Below are 23,069 nucleotides of genomic sequence, written 5' to 3'. Positions count from 1 at the left end.
ATACTTTTTTTTTTAAGGCTTTTAATAAAATTTTTTACTTTTTATAAACATATATTTTTACCCGCAGGGGTACAGGTCTGTGAATCACCAGGTTTACACACTTCACAGCACTCACCAAAGTCTATACTTTTAAAAGTATTCATTTGACTACCAAAAAATATTCTTATTATCAGTGAACTAACCTTACTGGGACCTTTATGTAACAGCACATGTGCTGCTTCTGAGAGACTGTTTCTTTCTCTTTTAATTCATTAAATCCTTCTTACTAATCAGCATGCATTCACTAAATTTAGACTCAAGAGACTCAAAGTCTATCTTTTGAGTACATTTTTTGTTTGTTTTCTACCCTATGCAGGCTTCTTTTTTTGGTGGGGTGGGGGGGGTCTTAATTCTTGGACTTCCCTTTGTAAATTTTAGATAAACTAGTTTCATTCAATATTCTTACTATTGTTTGGTCCATATTTTAAAATTTATTTTTAATAAATTTTAAATATTTTTATTTTTAATAAATTTTAAATAAATTAAAATTTTGGTCCATATTTTTAATTTATTTTTATTAACATATAATGTATTATTTGCCCCAGGGGTACAGGTCTGTGAATCATCAGTCTTACACAATGCACAGCATCACCATAGCACATACCCTCCCCAATGTCCATCACCCAGCCACTCTAACCTTTGCCCCAATCCCCCAGCAGCCCTCAGTTTGTTTCCTGAGATTAAGAGTCTCTTGGTTTGTCGCCCTCCCCTGTCCCATCTTGTTTCATTTTATCCCTCCCTTCCCCCCATGAACCCCTGCCCTTTCTCTCAAATTCTTCATATCAGAGAGAGCATATGATAATTGTCTTTTTTTGACTCATTTCGCTTAGCATAATCCCCTGTAGTTCCACCTGTGTCGTTGCAAATGGCAAGATTTGCAAGATGTGCGTGTGTGTGTGTGTGTGTGTGTGTGTGTGTATACCATATCTTCTTTATCCATTCATCTGTTGATTGACATCTAGGTTCTTTCCATTTGGTCTGTATTTTTAAATAGGTATTTTCCTCATCAACAAGCAGCATTTTTCTGTTTTAAAGGTCTTTTTATTTTAAAATAATACCTATTGTGTTTGTATTTTAATTGACACATAATTTATAGTCATTGTAGAAACTTTAGAAAAGTAAGCACTGTGCAGAGAAGAAGATGCAAATCATAGCATTTTACCCATCTTAAACCATTTTTATATGTGTGTTCTTATTTTTCTCAGTATGTATATGCCTTTTCTTTTTTTTTTTTAAACAAAATTGGGATTGTACTGGATATATGTTTGAGGATCAATTTCTTTCTTTTTTTAAGATTTTATTTATGTGAGAGAGAAAGAGCACAAGCAGGGGGAGTTGGCAGGCAGAGGGAGAGGGAGGAGCAGACTCCCCACTGAGCAGGGAGCCTCATGTGGGACTCCATCCCAGGACCCTGGTATCATGACCTGAGCTGAAGGCAGATGCTTAACTGACTGAGCCACCCAGGCATCCATATTTTTGGATCATTTTCTATCTCAGCATTTTTGGTGATCATATCGTATACTGAAAGTAGATTTATTGTAAATCTTGTGAAGTTTATGTTTTAAAACTCTTCACTTAAATAACCTTTTCAAGATCCTATGCCTAATTTTGTATTAGTAATTTTGAATTATATCTGTTAGAGAGGGTCCTCTAAGCTCCTCACAGAATCTACAGGTACTGTTCCTAAAGCCAGGCTGCCTAGCTTTGCAGTCCCTGCTGCATCGCCTCTGAGCTAAGTGCCTTGAAAGTACTGAACTTTTTTTGACCTTCGTTTCCCCAGTGCGGAAGTTAGATGATAATAATAATCACTATCTCATAGAGCTGCTGTTAAGATTAAATTAGTTAATAGATGAGAAGTCCTTGGAATAGTAGCTAACTCATACTTAGTGCTTGGTGAGTGTTAGCTGTTCAATATTTTAAAAACATAATTTTATATATATAACATAATATTTTACAGTGTGAATATATCCTTCCTTAAGGATTTTTAAATTATTTCCCTTCTCCGCTAACATAAGTAATAAGAGGAATATTTGTCCACATATATTTTTTTTAATTTTTTTTTTTAAGATTTTATTTATTTATTTGACAGAGAGAGATCACAAGTAGGCAGAGAGGCAGGCAGAGAGGCAGGCAGAGAGAGAGGAGGAAGCAGGCTCCCTGCTGAGCAGAGTGCCCGATGCGGGACTTGATCCCAGCACCCTGAGATCATGACCTGAGCCACCCAGGCGCCCCTGTCCACATATATTTTTAACCTTATCTTCATAATTGAACTATTTCCTTTCATTAGTGTTCTTTTCTCTTTCTTTCTTTCTCTCTTTCTTTCTTTCTTTTTAAGATTTTATTTATTTATTTGACAGAAAGAGAGATAACAAGTAGACAGAGAGGCCGGTAGAGAGAGAGGGAGAAGCAGGCTCCCTCCTGAGCAGACAGCTCGATGCCAGGACCCTGAGATCACGACCAGAGTGGAAAGCAGAGGCTTAACCCATGAGCCACCCAGGTGCCCATTAGTGTTCTTTTCTACTGGGTCATACTGCATTTCACTTTTCCTTAAAAAAAAACAAAAAAAAAACCCTAATAATAATAATAAATTTGTACTCCTGGTGGCTCAGTCAGTTTTAAGCATCCAACTCTTGATTTCGGTTCATGTCATAATCTCTGGGTCCTGGGATCAAGCCCTGCTCTGGGCTCCACACTGGGCGTGGAGACTGCTTAAGATTCTCTCTCTCCCTCTCTGCCCTACCCACCCCCACCTTGGGTATGTGTGAGCTTCCTCTCTAAAAATAAATGAATACATAAGTAAATAAATATTTAAGGAATATATATCACAAGAGGTTCTTCTTGTACAAAATAGAGGTACAGACAACTCGAAACACAAAGGTGGCATATAGCAGAATATATGAATACATTATTACTCAGTTTGTTTTTTTAAAACTCATACTTGGTACTGACTTTTGCTTTTATTTTAATTTAGACATCTCTTGAACATAGTAAACTATTATTCCAGGACTTCTCATATCTTTTCAGCACTGAAAGCTTTTTCATGGACCCGAAGGGATGTAACTTAACAATTCAACATGAAATTTGGCTACAATACTTTCATTACGAATTTTCTATTTAACTGTGTTTCACAACTCAGCTGTTCCCAGTATACTTCAAGTGGTCCTTCTGTATTATGTACTTCAATCTGCATTGTGTACTCAAAGCCTAGTTACTTGGGCAGGCGTTCCCTTTCCCTTGGCTTTAATTAGCTCCTTTGTTATCAGACTCTATTCCTTTCTCATCCCAGGCTGCACCCTTCCTTGCTCATCATGGGATAAGCCTGTTGTCCTGTTATCCAAGAAGAGGGGGTGCCCAGGGGAGGGAGTGTTAGTTGCTGGAAAAGGAAAAAGAGATACTTGGAAAAGGGAAAGGGACTAGCACAGTCTTATCCCCCAAGACCGTGGTGAGTGCACCTCCCACACTTTCTGCATGTTGGCCATGCTGTGCTTTCTTCCGGACACCAGAACGTGGGTGGTCTACTGTGACAAAAGAGAAAAGGGAGCCAAGCGAAGGAGGGGAAAAGGAGAGTCAGGGCTGACGCGTCATGTAACTCCTCCTCCTGTCACCATTCCTCCTTCCCTGTCCCTATATCCACTGCCAGGCACTGACTAAATGGAAGTCCTGGAAAAAAGAGAAGAGCTGCACATTGAGATCACTCAGGGAGTTTGAGAATAAACTGACACCTGGATCCCACTCCTAGAGCTTACGATTTCATTAGTCTGGAAAGCAGTCTGGCCGCCAGGATTCTTTTACGTGATTTCAATGGGCAACCAAGGGTGAGAACCACCTATGAGAATTCTCTGAGAATCAGAAGTCAATTTCCTATGGCTCTTCTTCCTATTCTCCTTAAGCACCTGCCGAATCTCTTGCGCAATAATGCCATGTCCCCCTCACTGACTTTTCACCTACAGGTTAGCTTTGACCCCCACTTCCCAGAGTCCACCCCTGTTGGTTTGGTGGTGCAGATTTTTGTCCACCCCTGGCACAAGCTGGTGGGTGAAGAAGGAAGGGGAGCTGCCCAAAGAACTGGGTCTGTGATGGGGAAAATATAGGATCCAAATTTGGAAACCTAAACAAAACAAAACAAAACAAAATACGTGCTCTTTTTTTTTTTTCAGTGAAGGCAAACACGAAGTTGGAAATGATTTTAAAATCAGTAATTTGGAGGCCTAAGGGGTTACACCGCTGTGTGTCATGTCCTCTCTGAAAAGAAAAATGGGTTGTGGGCAAGGCCTGAAGGCGTTTGCAGGCCAAGACGAAGGAGCTGTGCGGTGATGACCGTGAACTAGGCAAGCACCTCGGGTTTTAATTTCATATGCGCTGCTTCGTGTGAGCTGGAAACATCGTCTGCAGGCTCCAAACAGTTGTTTGCTTTTGGCAGCAAAGCATCAGCAGATTTCAAATTTAATTCCTGATTCCCAGAATTAATAGTTTATCTATACCACCTTGTGAACGTAAATGGCCTAATCAGACTTTCTCACTTGAAACGATATCTTCTAGAGAAATAACCTACCAGGAAATAAAGCATTTATCAATCTAATGTGTAAAGGATCACTAAGTATAGGGGGGAAAAAAAAAGTTTAACCTTGGGAAATGTGCGTTCAAGCCAACAATTTCTGTAAACTGCCTTATTGCTTCAAATTTTCCAATATCAATCAAATACATAGAGACTGCTTTCCAAGGAACTTTCCTTTTTGAAACTGAATTACACCCCTGAATCTGAAAAGTCTCCTGGAATTTATTCTCTTCAGGTGACTTAATTTAATGGTATTAAATGGAAGGACTTTGCAGGGTATTGATTATTTTTAACAAACACTCATGATGACTTTTCATTAAAATTTTCTTAATGGAAGAGTCTAGTTGATTACATTAGATGCACTGGAAATACATAAAGTGGTAATGTCCAATTGACCTGAAGAATGCATTTCAAAAGACATTGTTATATCCTTGGTTTTCTTGATTGATTGGTTATGAGTATTTCCCTAGACCCCTTATGTTTTCACTTCCTTAAAGTCTAATTTATAAGAGTTTCCAACACACAGTGGGAGTAATATAATAAAAATAACCTTTAGATCAACATAGTGAGCAATTTTTGAATTATGTATTGTGATATTTTTGATAGCAGTTTTATTGTTTTCTGAAAATAATTGTTCTAGATTTATGGTGAGCGTTGTATTTCGTTATAGGGCCTTGTAAAATGTTAAAAGATAGTTTAAATTTCCATTTTTAGTAATTACCATGAAGAGAAAGTTAAGAAGGAAAATTATGAAATTTTCTTTATAATTTTATTTTTTTTTTCCTTTTCCTTTTTCATTTTATACTGTCTACCTTATCTGCCAGATTTACTGTGGAATTTTCTCCTCGTGAAAATGTCCAGGGGCTCATTAAACCACAACATTAGGAAAAATTTAGGGGTGTCTACTTTGAAATCACTGAAATCACCTCAATCCTCTAAATCATTAAAGTGATTTAAGAATTTACTTTTGGATTTGAGTTACCTTGTAAGGAAATATAAAGAGATGAATGGGCTGCAGGACTGTCAAAGAAAACTTTAACATATAAGATAAAAATAATGGATGAATTGTTGAACACTGCGTCTGACACTGGTGATGTCCTATGTGTTGCCTAATTGAATTTAAAGCAAAATAAATAATGGGGAAAAGGAAATTTTATTCTACTACTTAGAGATAACAGACTAATAAATTGTCTTCCTACCTACAAGAAATTGAACTGCGTAAAACATTTTGTTGAATTAATGTATCTCCAAACATTTCACTTACGATTTTGACCTTTTATGCCAGGGATTGGCAAAATTTTTCTGTAAAAGCATGGTTATTAAATATTTGGAGTATTTTGAGCCACATAAAGTGTCTGTTGCTGATTCTTCTGTGTTAACATTGGCATTTTATTTAATTTTATTCAAACATTTAAATGTTTAGGTGAATGTGTTCCTGGATATATATGCTTATTGATAATGTACACATATGATAAAATTACATATGCATATATAAAAAATGAGACATATTGAGTCAAATAATTTTAGCCTCCTTTTGTGTGCCACTGTCCTGTGGCTGGTAGCTATAATCCCAGGATCTGTGAGTGGTTTCTTCTAGTGGAAGCTGCTGCCCCTTTCAGGAAAGATCGAGCAATCCTGGGGATGTGAGTTTGTCCTCCATTCTCAGTTACATACATGAACTAATTAGCATTAGTGGAAAAAGTAATCACACATGAAAATTATTTGTAATAAGTAACTTAAATGTGACTTTAGAGTGCATTTTGCAATTTTTATTTATATATGGTTTTATCCATTATCTTTGGAGTTCATTATACTTCCCATTAATCATTCAAATCACAGTGTGAAAGTTTGACTTATGAAAAACTACAAAGCCACCCCATTGTCCTGCACTTTCTTAGAATTCATCCTTTCTCCTAACAGTGTGAGCTCAGGGTTCATGTTAGTTGAATGGTCTAGGACAACTTGTTTCTGAGTCTCAGTCTCCTCATCTGTAATCTAGATATACTAATACCTGATTTGCGTAAAGTATGTGTAAAGTCTGTAACACCATTTCTTATATAGTGTATGATGCTGATTATACATCAGGCAACTGTTTCAGCCTGTCTCTCGCTATGTTTGAAATTACTATGGTGGTAATTTAATATTTTCAAATCCATTTGTCCTCTTCATTTAAGGTTTGGTATCTTGACTTTCCTCCAAAACTGCAACAGAAGCAAATGGAAATAATGAAGATAGTATGTTGCCATATTGACTGCATTTTAAAAGAGTTTGTGATGGGGGTGGGGAGCTCTTACTTATCTGACAGAAATTTGGTTAAATAATCCCTCAAACAGGAAAGGTATAGATTACTATCATTAGAATCACTTTGAAATTGTATAGCCTATTAATTCCTGGGATGAACTGACTGAGTAATTCATAAAGCTTATTATAATATAATAAATTTATAGAAACATATATATACAATCATAGCAAGAGAAAGTATGAATTATAAGATAAAGAAGTCATAAATCATAAAAGAATTTTTGCTTACAGCAGCACTGTCTCATAATAGCCTCTTTTTTAATGAATCGCTATTTTAAAAATAATTTGATTTAATTTCAACCTCAAATTTTTAAAAATGTATACTGAGGGTTGCCATTTCTTACAGAAAAACACAACTGATATCTGGGAAAACTGCTAAGACAATATAACAGGATATCTATTATAGATTCAAAAGCAGCTTGGGAGTTCATTCAAAACATAGTATGCAGGGCATTGCTTGGGTGAAGTATGCAAGTGAACTTGAATGCAATCAGCTTGACGAGATCATAGGCTATGAGGTCAAGGCCCAGCAGGGCCAGCAGCAGGAGAGGTAGTGATGAGGCCAAGCAAAGCATGGCTTGAGACAGAGAGCTGTGTCAGAGAAGAAGTGAGCATCTGGTAAGGCAGTCTTGATAACGAACATATTTTTGGACAGGAGCCACAAGGCCTTCTAGGTATAGATGCACAGGAACTTGGAGCATGGAATAATGTGAATGTTTATGTCTGTATTACTATACAAGAGTTTGGAGGATACCAAGATGCTATATCAGTTATGTTCTGCTCTACCATGGGCTATAGCCTCTCTCTCTCTCCTTCTAAGTTGGGCCCATGAACTTACCATTCTCTAAGAAGAGTCCAGACCAGGTAGAGTCAAGATTCACTTCACTGCACGCTCATGTTCCTCCATCACTAGTCCCACTTTCTAAAGCCCCACCACGTAACAGGCGCCAGACATGGAATTGGTAATATTAGCCACCAACAATCTTACCCATGAGTATAATGTATGTTTCAGTTCCTTTCAGTGAGAGCACAGCTCCTCGAATTTATCTAAAAAATGAATTGCGGGCTGTCTCTATAAATGTTCTGGTTTTTTCTCTGAATGTTTTGATATCCTATTTTTAGACCTCTGGAATTTCTCAGTAGGAGGATAACTGTCCGTGGGAGGATTAAGAGTGATTTTGTCTCCCCAAGGGACGTTTGCTAATGTCTGGAGATGTGTTTGCTTGTCGGTGCTCGGGGAGGGATGTGTTATTGGCAGCAAGTAGAGAGAGGCAAAGGATGCTGTTGGATATGCTACAGGGCACAGGGCAGTCCCACAACAACCAATCTCGTCCAGCACACAATGTCAACAGTGCTGAGGCTGAGACCCCTGCTATAGGGAACCACATCCGGGTGTCCATGCCTCATAGGCTAGAGTGTGCCAAGGGTGACACTTCCTGTTGTCTCTATGAGCAGCCTCAGTGTTTACCTCTTCTCATAGGGTCGCACATCTCTGGAGTGTGAAGAGACAGGCCATTCAGGGACTTTGTGTTCTCACCCTCAAAGTCAAAGCATAAAAGAAAGTAAAGTCATTATGATTCGATTCATCTTCCATGAATGTTCCTCATTAACTCAGCATTTTCCTGATCATCCTATCTGGTCATTGTGTAAGCAAGGAGACTTTTGAAAGGAGAAATCATCTCATTAGATGTTCCTGAACACTGATAGGCATATGCAGCATGAGGAAGGACAGCCCTATTGACTTGTCCTTGAAAAAGACGTGGGGGCTTGGCAGGGTCATAGCTTTATTGTGTCTGTGAATCATAACCCATAACCCTTACTGGACATCAACTTTCCCAACCATGTTTCCCTCCATGACAGCTCTTCTGGGTCTTTCCTTACCCAGACCTTGGACTGGTTCATTCAGTTGCGCTAGTTGAACTGATTCAACATGCTTTAGTGGAGGCGAGGGTAGAAAAGAAGAGATTAGGAGAGAAAGACACTCAACACGAATACGTGGGTTTAAAGAAGCAAATTTAGGATACTTGTTTCCCCCCCGACAGGACAAGTACTATCAGTTACCGAGTATACAGATACAGTTGCCAATGACAGGAGACCAAAGCTTCTCAGACTCATTGTGTTCTGTGATCACACGAGTTTATACCACCATCTTGAAGCATTCATTGCAAACAAACTTTCAGTGAGAAGTGTTTTGGAGAACAGGAGAGTAGGAGAATGCTCCAGTCTCTAGGTAAATGCCATACAGCGTGTAATCCCGTCTCCATGCACTGTCTGCCTGTATCAATGAGACATTTCCAGCTCGATTGGGAAAACCTTTATGCCATTTCCTTGGACTTGGATGCTTCGAGAGCCTCTGATCTGCCTTTCCTCTCCTGCTAGCTCCTCCCTCCGCCCTGCACACACCTTACATCTTGATGCATTTGTTGGGAGGCTTTATTTGAAGCCTTTCTCGGATGTCCTCAGGGCGACTTTTGGCTCCTCGGAGTTGAATTTTGCCCCTTAAGAGGCTTCTGCAAGGGATCAGGCAGCGTGCAGACTTTCTTGTTTGCCTTTGGAACAGTGGTGGTTTTTATCTTCAAGATTGTTCCCCCACTTGAAGCAATCTGCCCCGCAGCAAACAGCTGTCTGCACCCAGATCTCCCCTCTAGATGAATAAAATCTTCCAGAGGCTAATGCAGGCTGGAAAAAGTGCTTTTGTGCATCTATGAAGCAGAACAGAGCCCTAAGCAACAACCTTTGATGTATATTTTGTGAATGGGGAAGAGAAAAAAATCAAAAACATTTTTTTCCTGCCAATCTGTTTCTTGCAGATGAAAATTTTTGTTGACTGAAGGCTTTACCCAGTGTGCAGTTTGCCCTCCCCGATTAAATGAAGGTTGGATTGAGATCATTTTTCCCTACATTGCGCTTCAATTTCGTTCTCTGTGCTGTATGGGCATAACACTTCATCAGCAAAGTGGGTCTGATAACTGTCTTCCCAATCTCCATCTTGTTTGGTTTGCTGAGAGACAATTTTCATCCAAGCATAAAATACTTTGTTCAGAGTCAACCTTCAAAAGGTAGAAGTCTAAATCTATAGGCAGGCTAAAAATGAAATGAGGGTACTTATTTTTGGAGGGCATTAGTTTTGCCTCAGTACCTTAGATCCCTATCTTTCATAAGATCTAAGATCAATGTACCTTAAGGTAGCAACATTTGTCATAATTGCCTGATACATTAGCATCTTTCAATACCAAATATTAACTTTCACTCTGAGATCAGTAAACCATATAATGATTTTGAGTAAGGAATAATAACTTGACTTTTGAGGACCAGTGAAGCTAATAGCAAACTTTGGAGACAATGACATATCCTTAGACAGAACTGAAGCTTAGAATCTAATGAAATGTTTCTTGAGCCCTATTTACTGATAGATGAGAACTTGGTGTCATTATTCAATGATGAATATGAATTTAGGCATACAGAAGCAAACCACAAGATACAATAAGAGAGCAGGCTGTTTTCAACCATTCAGCCTCACAGCAGGCAGAAGTCCAATATTTCATGTTCCCTGTATCAGGAGGGGAATAGCCTAAGGAATGTTACTTTCAGTAAAAGCAAAAAAATAAAAATTTCATCCTCGTAGAGAAGCATTTATACCTCCAGTCTTTGCAGAGCAATGAGAGTGAGAAGATTTTTTTTTTTACTTTTTTTTTAAGCTCTTTGAAAATCCAGACCACACTATTGATTACTAACTATTCATTGCTGAAGGCAGTACTCTGTATTCAATAAATTAAGCTTTAATTCCTGAGTCCAACAAAATAATTGACCTCAAAAAGAAGATAAATGAATAGGCTGTCCCGAGCTCATGATTAGAATCCACTTTCTAGTCTCATTATATTAGTATTTTTCAATTCAGTGATTTTTCCATTCTTCTCTAGTTTCGTTCACAATCTATAACACCTTTCACCTGGCTCCTCTATCAACAAGGCCAAGCTATTTCCATTCATTCTTGAAATCTTTTTTAGGATTTTATTTAGTTTTTTGACAGAGAGAGAGAGATCACAAGTAGGCAGAGAGGCAGGCAGAGAGAGAGGGGGTGAAGCAGGCTCCCTGCTGAGCAGAGAGTCTGATGCGGAGCCTGATCCCAAAACCTTGGATCATGACCTGAGCCAAAGGCAGAGGCTTTAACCCACTGAGCCACCCAGGCGCCCAAGAAATTAGAAATTAATGTCACTGGGTACTGTTAGCCTCTATGGGCCTCACATGAGGTTTCAAGAATGAAAGATTTGAATATGGTATTTTTATACTTTAGTATTAATATTGATCATTTAGTATCCTTTCCATTTTAGGACAAACTAGGTAACTAATATTTCTGAAAACTTATGAAATGTTCTTGATTGCATAACATGGACATAGAACATACAGAAATATTTTGATTAATTGATCCTTTGAAAATTTTGAAAAATTTACTCTTTTTGCACCAACGCCGATTTTCCTTACTGAATCCTTGAAGATTAGGGAGGCTTAATAATGTTTATCCTGATTTTACATTTGGGGAAAAATTAGGATAAGAAATATTTGGTGGCTTGGATAAGATCACACAGGGTTTGTAAACCATGACCTAGGAAATCCCTCAATTTTTGCTGCCACTATAGCAACAAAATTTCTATATTTAGGAAAGTGTATTCTTTCATAGTAAAAAGGTAAACATGTGAATAGAGTCCTTTTTAAGGTTTGATGCTTTGGTCTCATTTGAAAACAACTATAAAATAATCCTATTATTGTTCCAGGCACCATCTAATGATCAGAACAGTGGTTCAACATTACATTTTTCAGAACCAAAGTGGCTAATTCAGGGTCTTCTAATAAAGCAGAAATAAGATGTTAACTTCCAAGGAATCTGTAGAGAGATTCATGGCTTCTTTCCTTCTGTGTCTCAGGAGAAAACCCTCCAGGGTTCCAGAAAAAAAAAGAAATAACTTGTTTGTTTGCTTGTTTTTGTTGGTATTCCTACTGGGACTCTTTGAGGTGTGCTGTACTTGATTTGTCCTTACATTAGCTGAGAGAGGACATGGTATCAGAGAACGGAGAGAACTATGAGAGGTCAAACAGGATCACTCTAATGTTGGGAACTTGAATTTATAAACTCAGACGCATTATCTTGTCTTAGCCTCTTCCCCACCTCAAATCACATTCTCCAAATGGGATAAGACTTGAGCTTCCTTCCCGAAGTTCATTTGTGCAAATGGATAGGTGTCCTTACATACATGAAGTATGTCTCAGGGGGCCTCATGTGAGGCCCATAGAGGCTAACAGTACCCAGTGACATTAATTTCTAATTTCTTGGGCGCCTGGGTGGCTCAGTGGGTTAAAGCCTCTGCCTTTGGCTCAGGTCATGATCCAAGGTTTTGGGATCAGGCTCCGCATCAGACTCTCTGCTCAGCAGGGAGCCTGCTTCACCCCCTCTCTCTCTGCCTGCCTCTCTGCCTACTTGTGATCTCTCTCTCTCTCTGTCAAAAAACTAAATAAAATCCTAAAAAAATGTTCTAATTTCTTGCATCCTATAAGTGAGCCCACTAATATTCAAGTCCTACATGATAGCAGAATTCATTTCTTGGTGTACTCTTTTTCAGTTAGAACTTTTTAGGCAGGAAGCCCAATTGCCTATATTTTATTCAAACTCTATAAAATGATAGTTTATATTTATAATGACAATGCAAAGTACTTCATAACTTTCTGATTCATTATGGCAAACTAAATTATGTTCATTAGAGCTTTGGTATTAAGTGAATTTAATTGCATTATGAATCTCTGAACACTGATAATTGATTGCTATATATAGCAACTACAAAGAGTCCAAAATATTACACTAATTTAAATATACCATTTATGAACTAGTCCAAATAACAGCAATTTAATTGAATTTGGTATTAGAACTGATTGGTAAATAGGTCGGAGCAAAAGTTTTGTATCAGTATGCATTTGTTATTATGTTAATGACAATACTTTGCAACATATTTTGATTTGAGTTTATATCAAATTCAGATTTCCTAAAATTTCACAATAAATGAAAAAAGAAGCAACTACTTTGGAGGAGTAGTGAATGGTATACTCCTAATGTTAACGGACGTTCTCTCAAGCATATATCATGTCTTCAGTTTTCTTTGACTCATAGAAGATCATAGATCTAGGGCAAGTCTTGTGTAAAATACTGTCACCTGTTCATTGATATCTTATCCACAGGATATATATTTGTTTGAAAAGGTACTTTAGAAACTGTTGTTTCTAAGCTAAGTAGATGCATGGGCCATTCCAGTTCTCACCCATTCATAACGATGGGTTTTTCCTTGTTTTCTTCCCAGAATTTTTCCGAGAGCTCCTGGAGAATGCAGAAAAGTCACTGAACGATATGTTTGTACGGACCTACGGAATGCTGTACATGCAGAATTCAGAAGTGTTCCAGGACCTTTTCACGGAGCTGAAAAGATACTATACCGGGGGCAATGTAAATCTGGAGGAGATGCTCAATGACTTCTGGGCTAGGCTCCTGGAACGGATGTTCCAGCTCATCAACCCACAGTATCACTTCAGCGAGGACTACTTGGAATGTGTGAGCAAGTACACAGACCAGCTGAAGCCCTTCGGAGATGTACCCCGGAAACTGAAAATTCAGGTCACCCGCGCCTTCATTGCTGCCCGGACTTTTGTCCAGGGGCTCACTGTGGGCAGAGAAGTTGCAAACCGAGTTTCCAAGGTAATTGAAAATCTGCCGTCTTTCTAATTGGTCTTCCTCTTCTGCTCTGTTTTTAAAACAACCGTTCAAAAAAAAAAAAAATTCAAGGTGAAAGTTCTTCCTTACAGCAGACCTTGCTTGCTCTTAGAGAAATCAGATAAAGGTCAAGGTTTAATTCTGGTTTAGGGTGTTTTTTTTTCTTTTCTTACTTTGCGTGAGAGAAGTCAGGATTTCAGTCCATTCCATGTTTAGAATATAATGTCAGCATTCACCAGCGATATAGCAGAGAAGCTTTTATCGGAAATGGTGTGGAAACAGGTGTCTTGTAACCAGGACCACTTGGCACTTGTGATCAGAGTTTTCAGAATGATAAATAGTCGTGAAACAGTCCATCCGGAGGTTCTAATCCTTGAGGAGGTCACAAGGCGACAGACATCATGAGGTCTGCAAGTAGAGACAAGCTGCTGTTCGGAAAAGCAGCTCCTAGCATTTCTTCTTCTTTATCACTCTTATGAAAGTGGCCAAATTCCTTAGTAGTGGAGGAAGATCCCTTTGCTAACACCTGTGCAACTGGATTAGGGAGGAATAAGGAATACAAAGTACAGATTCTGGCGGAGAATTCCTTTTGTTATCCTTTAGCTTTGTAATTCAATGCCGCATACTACATTGGGCTTATAAGCAAGATAAATGATGAATACCCATCATGCCTTTCCTTGAGGATATCTCTAAACCTTTAATGCAAGGGGTCTTTCTCCACTGCTTTCTTTAAACATTGACTGCTTCCTGTGTTTAGGATATTTGCCTTTGTTAAATTCTTCCTTGACATTCAACTGTCCTTAGGAGATGGGCTTGCCCATTTATGAGGTCAGCCCCACAAATAAACTGGAAGGTGATTACTCTAAGAGGTAAAGTAAAAACAATACGTAACAGTAATCTGGTATTATGTCACCTAAAAAGGTCATATTTGTACAAAGATTAATTCCCAAAAGTACTTTCTTATTGCAGGGCTATGGCAAAGAGCCACACACTTCTCATAGCTATGGGTTCCATGCTACCATGTTTCTTTTTCTCCACTTTGAAGTCCTCAGTATTTACATCTTGCATGAAGACTGTGTATCCCCTTCAAAAGTGTTTCTCCATGGCACTATTTATAAATTTCATAGCAATCCATTTTTAAATTACATGTCCATACACAGTTGATGTGGGCATAGGGAAAGACTATTTTCAAGAAATTTCTAAAAATGATAGTCACATGGGATTTAGTAATATTAAGGGCATGTGATACTGATATAAAAACAATGTTTTTTTTTTTTTTCAACTGAAAATCAACAATATTCTAGCGGTAAAGGAACTAGAGCCCCAAAAGTAGATTAATAAGGAATTAGCCAGGTGGAATAGCAAGAGGAAATATCAGTTGAGAAAGTCTAAAATATAGAAAAGTACAAGAAATAAACATATACCCCATATATTCTTGAACAGATAGGTTTTTTGAAAAAAAATTTAAAAATAAAGATAACTTTAGTTATAGGGGCTTCAAATTGAAGTCTTTGCTTTTGTTGAAGAATGAAACACACAACCAGCTTTTAAAACAACACAAGGTAAGAAATTCAAAGCATGGACTGATGTATGCAATGCAACATCCTTGATTGTTTACTTGGATTCTGGCTGAGTGGGAATAATAATTATATGCAAATATTTTGGCCCGGGGATGTTCTGGTACAATAAGAGAGTGTTTTCTAGCAAAGTATCTAAAAAGTCTTGGGAGAGCCACTGCCAATTCTCAGAAGGTAGCATTAACACTTGCCCAGAGATGCCTCCCTCCCTTTTATCATTCCCTATCTCAGTCTGAGGTCTTTGTTGATGAAAATCTAATCTACTAGTCTTTCTTGCCTGGAGGTTGACATCATGGAGCAACCACCAGTAGAGTATGGCTTTGCATTTTTTTTCTGGACATGATGAGAAGAAACACTAAGCTCATGCTTCTCCTGATCCTTGCATAGGCAACATCCATTTGGCGAGCAACTGCTGTGGGTTTGTGATGTCGTTTGTGGTCCTGTGACCATGGAATGTTGACTGTTCTGTGCAGACATTGCCTTGTCTGGCCTGAGTTTCATGAGCCCTAATCTAGGCAAATCATAAATCTTGGGCTAACATTTGCGCACTACCTTCTGGTAGAAAAATAGAGAGAAAGAGAGAGAGATACAGATAGAGATATGCAGTTTAAAAGAAGCTGAGCATCTTTTTTTTCTAAAATACTTTATGGAGGTACCTGAGTGGCTCAGGTCATGATCTCAGGGTCCTGGGATCGAGTCCTGCATCGGGGTCCCCGTTCCATGGAGAACCCGTTTCTCTCCCTCTCCTGTTCCCCCTGCTTGTGTTCTCTCTCCCTCTCTGTCAGATAAGTAAATAAAATCTTAAAAAAAAAAAAAAGAAAGAAAGAAAAGAAAATACCTTATGACTCAAGGATTTACACATTTTTACCAATGAACTTTCTCTCCTAATGATTACCAGATGGTCAGTAGCTGAGTATACCAGAAATAGATCTACTAGGATTATTGGTGTGCTGATAATTTTCAGCACCCAAAGTACTTTTTTTTTGTAATAAGAATAAAATATTACAGGGCTAAATAAATTAAACAGAGAAGGAAGAATGGTGTTGGAGATATAAGCTGTTCATAAATCGGAAACCTCCCTGTGGTCCATTACTTGAGTGATTTAAAGTTGATGAAATGATTGCAGAAGAGGGAAGGAATTCAAGGTAGAATTCCCAAATGGAAATCAACAAACCAGGTTATCTCCTGCATCTTGATTTGGAGAATACTTTTTTTTTTCTTTCTGTTTCTCGTCTCTCTTTCAGTGGCTTCCTAAATCTTGGGGAAGATATCATTAATAGCTTCTAATTAATTGTTTTGACTGGGAAGTTTATCTCTTTGGCAAAACGCAGCCATTTGACACAAATATTCTGACATGATATTATAGGGAATTTTCTTACCAGAAAAATGGAGGAATATTTTGTAGGTATCAACACAGTTATTTTTTTAAATTTCTTCTTTGCCATCTTATAGATAAAAGCCTTGTCTTCTTCTAGGTACTGAATGGAGCTAGTTAATTTTAAGTAACTATAACTGGAGATCTGGTTCTACACTTGATCTTAGTCAAAAGGCTGAGAAGCGATGGAGATCTGGTTCTTAGAAGTATTGAACGATTTTGGAGTGAGCATCTGTGGTCAGCTAGCCAGGATTCGTTTTCTCTTTGAATAACTATTTTTATCTAGTGCCAAGGGTCGACAAAATAAGGAGATTTGGTATCTTGCATACTTTATTGGTGGACGTATAAGTGGACATGTTCACTTTGGACAGCAATTAAAAAATACCTTACCATTGAAAAGTGCATATTCCAAAACTCCAGTTCTACCCCTGGAAGGGATCAAGTAGGCATGTACATCCATGTACAGGTAGATATGTAAATTCATGTTAACAGCAGCACTGTTTGCAATAACATGAAAAGTGAAAAGATCACAAACGTCCCATCTGTGTCCATCATGAATCCTTTACACCATGAAATCTTATGTGGCAATGAAAATAAGTGAACTATAGCCACACTTGTGGATGAATCACGGAACCTCATTTTGAGAGAAGAAAATCACCAAAGCATACAATATATATAAAGTTCCAATACTATATAAAATGAAGCAATGCAGTATTTAGGAATAAGATATATGTGAGATAAAATTTTTAAGCTGTAAACACAAACATCAGATGGTCATTACCTTTGGGGTTAGGTTTGGAGATTTTATATATGAAGGATTTTATATATGAAGGACAGGGGTTTCTAAGATTATTGATAACATACTGTCTTAAGCTCTAGGCTATGTGTGGGTGGAGAGTGGATTTAAAACCATTTTAATGAAAAAGATTGGAGTGGGGAAGGACTTTGCCATTGTCCCTCTCTGATTCCCTTAATTAGCTTAGATATGATCAAGTCCCCGAGTTACCCTCTTTAGTTTATCAGGTTTACTGCTGTTCCTGACTTTTTAAGCATTGACTTTCCATGCCCCATATTGTGCTGAATGATACTAGGTAGGCATGGAAGGTGAAGCCCTTAAAGGAAGATAAAAAGCAAATTTTGATAATGTTGTAGCCTGGAGAGAAAGCATCTGGACTATTCTTTAGCTTTGTCCCTTTCTGAAAACACCACTCTCATGCCCTTATTATAAATACACCCATTCGTGACAGGAAACATGGATGGCAGCTTGTCAGATTCTGTGAAGCCCACAGACAGAGGCCTGCCTGAAGAGGTGTTAACAGGTTGTCTACTTAGACCAAGCTTCAACTATTTATCATGAAGGCAAATAGAGAAATGACTCTTGTGTCTTCACGGATCTGTCCTGATGCCATTTAAACAAAGAAGACACGACTTTCCTATCTTTCTGCTTTAATAAAAGTGAGTTCTATGAGTAAACATTGTAAATTATGTCAATACAACTACATCAACTATGCAAGTCTTTTCAATGATTCATTCCAGACAGTGCGGTCGATAATAGAGCTGAGATCCAGAGAACTTACACTATTGCTAAAGACTGCCATAGATCTTTTTTCTGCCTGTCTGTCTATGTATCTATCTGTCCACTTATCCATCCATGCATCCATATACCTAAAATCTTTCTTTCTTGTGGGTCATGACTTTGACAAGAAAGTCTGACTTTTAGTCTTTAGGAAGACCAGAATATATTCATCAGTAGACACCTGCCATGTCTGCTACACACACTGTTGTTTTTGCATGAAGAGCCTCCTGGCTGGTTCATCTACCTGAGTAAACAGCTTTGCATTAACAATGCAATGCCTAGAAAGCAATAAACAGAGAGTCAATTTTCAATAAATGTGGTTGATGGACTATAAGGCTGAGAAAATTCATCATCAAATTTGATGAAATAAAGGCTATGAAATACATCCATTGAGAGCATTCTCTGATCGCAGTGGAAAACCATTCTGAAGAATTTACCATGGATAAAATTTACAAGAGAAATGGTATTCTATTTAGCTCTTTGCTTTTGGGAAAGAATTTAAGATATAAGGTAAGACCACCTATTATAGCTATCACCTGACTCATTTGTCTTGTGCCTTTTATGGCAATCTTCTAATTGGAGTTAACTTCTGTGGAGTCATCCAAAAATGAAAAGGACCACAGAAAGGTCTTAGGTGAATGAAACCTTTTTATAGTTCTTCTGTGGTTAGTGTATTTTCTTCTGTAATTGATGATTATTCAATGTAGGTTACTTCAGTAATTTACAGTGTTAGGAAGACTAGATAAGTCTTTTGAAATTATCAATAATGTTTCTATGTTTACAACTTTTAAGTCAGCATAAATAATGCATGCTTGCTGCTTTTATGATGGTGGTGTGGACATTATATTTAGAAAGTACTTTTCAGTTGATAAATAAATAATTTCATGATAAAAATAGTAACAAAATACTAGTGCTAAGAGCCATTATCATGAAAATAGCTTATTAATATAATTCATTGAAAATGTATGAAGTTTACCATGGTGTAGTGCTACCCAATGCAGTCTACCATTTAATGCAATCCCTATCAAAATGCCACCAGAATTTTTCACAGAGCTAGAACAAATTATTCTAAGATTTGTATGGAACTACAAAAGACCCCAAATAGCCAAATCTTGAAAAAGAAAAGCAAAGCTGGAGGCATCACAGTTCTGGGCTTCAAGCTATATTACAAAGCTGTAGTCATCAGGACAGTATGGTAGTGACACAAAAACAGACACATAGATCAATGGAACAGAATAGAAAACGCAGAAATAGACCCACAGCTATATGGTGAACTAATCTTCAACAAAGAAGGAAAGAATAGTCAGTGGAAAAAAGATGGTCTCTTCAACAAATAGTACTGGGAAAACTGGACAGCTGCATGCAAACGAATACAATGTGGACCACTCTGTTATACCATATCCCAAAATAAATTCAAAATAGATGAAAGACCTAAATATGATGCAGGAAATTATCTAAATCATAGAAAAGGACACAGGCAGCAACCTTTTTGAACTCTGTGGGAGCAACTTCCTACTAGACATGTCTCCAGAGACAAGGGAAAGAATGGCCAAAAATGAACTTTGGGACTTCATCAAGATAAAAAGCTTTTGCATAGAAAAGGAAATAATCATCAACACTGAAAGGCAACCTAAGGAATGGGAGACGATATTTGCAAATGACATTCTAATAAAGGGTTAGTATTCAAAATCTACAAAGAACCTATCAAACTCCTGAGTGGTTCAGTCAGTTGGGTGTCTGACTCTTGATTTTGGCTCAGGTCATGATTTCAAGGTAGTAGGGTCCAGCCTCATGTTGGGCTCCACGCTCAGCATGTAGTTTGCTTGGGATTCTTTCTCTCTCCTTTTGGTCTTCCCATCCCTTCTTGCTTGCTTGGTCAATCTCTCTCTCTCTGAAGAAGAAGAAGGAGAAGGAGAAGAAGAAGAAGAAGAAGAAGGAGAAGAAGAAGCAGCAGCAGAAGCAGAAGAAGCTGTCAAACTCAACACCCCCCAAAATAATCTAGTTAGGAAATGGGCAGAAGACATGAAAAGACATCTTTCCAAAGAAGACCCACAGATGGCCAACAGACATATGAAAAGAGGCTCAACATCACTCATCATCAGGGAACTACAAATCAAAACCATGATGATATAGTCAGAATGGCTATAATTAATAATGCAGGAAATGACAGATGTTGGCAAAGATGTAGAGAAAGAGGAACCCTCTTACACTATTGGTGGAATGCAAACTTGTGCAGCCACTCTGGAAAATAATGTGGAGTTTCCTCAAAAAGTTAAAAATAGAGGGGCACCTGGGTAGCCCAGTCAGTTAAGTGTACCACTCAGTTTCTGCCCAGGTCATAATCTCAAGGTCATGATATTGAGCCTGGTGTCGGGCTCTGGGCTCAGCGCAAAGTCTGCTTCGGTCTCTCTCTCTCTCTCTCTGCCCTTCTCCATATACCCCCCCCAAAATAAATAAATAAATCTTAAAAAGGAAAAAAAAAAAGGTTAAAAATAGAACTTCCCTACAACCATAATTGCACTACCAGGTATTTGCCCAAAGAATACAATAAAACAGATTCAAAGGAGCACATGCACCCCAATGTTTATAGCAGCATTATCAACAGTAGCCAAACTATGGAAAGAGCCCAAGTGTCCATCAAGTGATGAATGGATAAAGAAGAGGTGGTGTATATATGCAATGGGATATTACTCAGCCAACAAAAAAATGAAATCTTGCTGTTTGCAACAGGGTGGATGGAGCTAGAGCAGAGGATGCTAACTAAGCAGAGTAAATCGGTCAGAGAAAGACAAATAGCATATAATTTCACTCATATGTGGAATTTAAGAAACAAAACAGATGAACATATGGACAGGGATAAAAAGAAAGGAAGGCAAAATGTAAGAGTCTTAAATATAGAGAACAAACTGAGGGTTGCTGGAGGGGAGGTGGGTAGCGGGATGGGCAAAATGGTGGTGGGCATTACGGAGGGCACTTGCAGTGAGCACTGGGTGTTGTATGTAAGTGATGAATCACTCAATTCTGCTCCTGAAACCAATTTTACATTATATGTTCACTAGCTGGAATTAAAAAAAAAACTTAAAAAAAAAAAACCACTTTGGTTATTTTGATTAAAACAGTCAAAATTTCTCATTAATTTTAAGTTCTCTTGAAAATACATAGTTTAGGTGTATGGATCTTAAAAATGGTTGAGATAAGAAGAGGGTAGAAATTGAGGAAAATGAAGCCATTTATTTCCAATGCATTAAAAGCTATTTTGTGGGGCACCAAGGTGACTCAGGCCATGATTAAGCTTCTGACTGTTTGTTTCAGCTCAGGTCATGATCTCAGTGTCCTGGGATTGAGCCCAGGCCAGGCTCCGCACTCAGCAGGAGTCTGCTTGATATTCTCTCTCTCCTTCTCCCTCTGACTTTCCTGCCATTCTCTCTCTCCTTCTCCCTCTGACTTTCCTGCCATTCTCTCTCTCTGTCTCTCTAAAATAAATAAATCTTTTTTTTTAAAAAAAGCTATTTGTATATTCTTTTTGTAGCTTGTGTCTCTTTCTAATACCTATACCTCAGTTACGCTATTTTATATAGAAGTTATACTATCTACTGGAATTCCATTAAAATGAGCACCTTTCTCCCTGTTGCATTTGATAATGAAGTTTTATTCCTATTGAAAGGAGAAGTTAATAAGTTCCTTAACTCTGTCTAAATAAAGCAGAACTAGGAAAAGTCTGTGAACCACGGTTCTGACCGTTCCTAACAGGTATAGTCTTCCTCTCCTCTAGGGTCCAAGATGGAGTGGTTGTGATAACCCAATATTCATCTGATCCAAGTGTGGATTCTTACAAAAGTGGAAGTGTTCTGGAAATTAGTTTCTGCCCTCATCAATAAACACTTGTTCATTGTATATCATATGTCAAGTATTATTGGTAAGTTCTCGAGATACCACAATCAAGCAAGTTAACGTATTTGCACGTACTAATTGGGAAGAGAGAGAGACACACAGAGAATCAATGCCTACTGAGAGAATTGTGCAATAAATGTCCTGAAACAGAAAGGAGAGGGACCTAGCTTCATCTCCTGTGCTGTAAAACTTTCAGGGACACAGGAGCCTGAACCATGTGTTGAAGGATGCATGGGTATTGGGCAGGTGACGAGGGCATCTGGCATGGGGTAGGATGCTACAGGCAAAGGCAACAGTGAGCAGAGGGATGAAACCAAATGATGTGTGCAGGTAGCTGCAGGCAGAGGGTGTCCCCGAGGCATAAAATACAAAGAAATGGATAGCTACAGATTAAGCTGGGGACCTACATTGAACTCGAGTAAAAACTATTTCACTAACCACTTTGTGCATGGCTATTTTGCCTGAATAATTAAAAAAACAACAACATCACTTTCTGTGGTTAGAAGCATTCTAGTATTTTTGAGGGACAACTGTATGCTGAGCACTTACTGTGTGTCAGGCATTGTTCTACAAGAAACAGGAAATAACAACAAATAGCATCGTCCTTGAGGAAATCAAAGACTATCCAAACGTTCAAGTGTGGTGCAAATGATAAGGGCAAAGGCAGAGATGTGTATAGAACACTGTGTGAATCCAGAGAAATGCATGTCCCTCTTTGTCTTGGGAAATTGGAAAAAACGCTGTAGAGGAGGGGACAGACTCAGACTTAAAGAATGAATAGGTGTTACACGGGGAGAAAGGATGTAAGGTGTTCTTGCCAGGGGCCCAACAGGTTCATAGGCACAAATCATGAAAGGTCATGGTGTTTTTTACAGGATGCCAGGAGATCGATTGGAATGATATTATTTGGGTCATATTTTAAGTTCAGGAATGTGAAGGACTTGGCATAGGCAAGGGGTAACAGTGATTTTTCAAAGGACAAGTATATGGTCAGACACTCACTT

General features: G+C 38.2%; 1 protein-coding gene across 1 annotated transcript in view; it reads left to right on the top strand.

Annotated features, from left to right (window-relative positions):
* Nucleotides 1-23,069, top strand: part of GPC6 (glypican 6) — a 1,108,049-nt gene that overhangs the window by 558,000 nt on the left and 526,980 nt on the right. Inside the window, exon 3 of the mRNA XM_045070877.1 lies at nucleotides 13,240-13,631. Coding sequence (XP_044926812.1) covers nucleotides 13,240-13,631 — 392 coding nt within the window. The remainder of the gene's footprint in view (nucleotides 1-13,239; nucleotides 13,632-23,069) is intronic.

This window comes from Mustela putorius, unplaced genomic scaffold, assembly GCF_011764305.1.
Source record: "Mustela putorius furo isolate JIRA1106 unplaced genomic scaffold, ASM1176430v1.1 tig00003974_pilon_pilon_pilon, whole genome shotgun sequence".
Lineage (NCBI taxonomy): Eukaryota > Metazoa > Chordata > Mammalia > Carnivora > Mustelidae > Mustela > Mustela putorius.
Note: the sequence above shows the minus strand (reverse complement) of the source record. Positions and strands in the feature narration are given on the sequence as shown.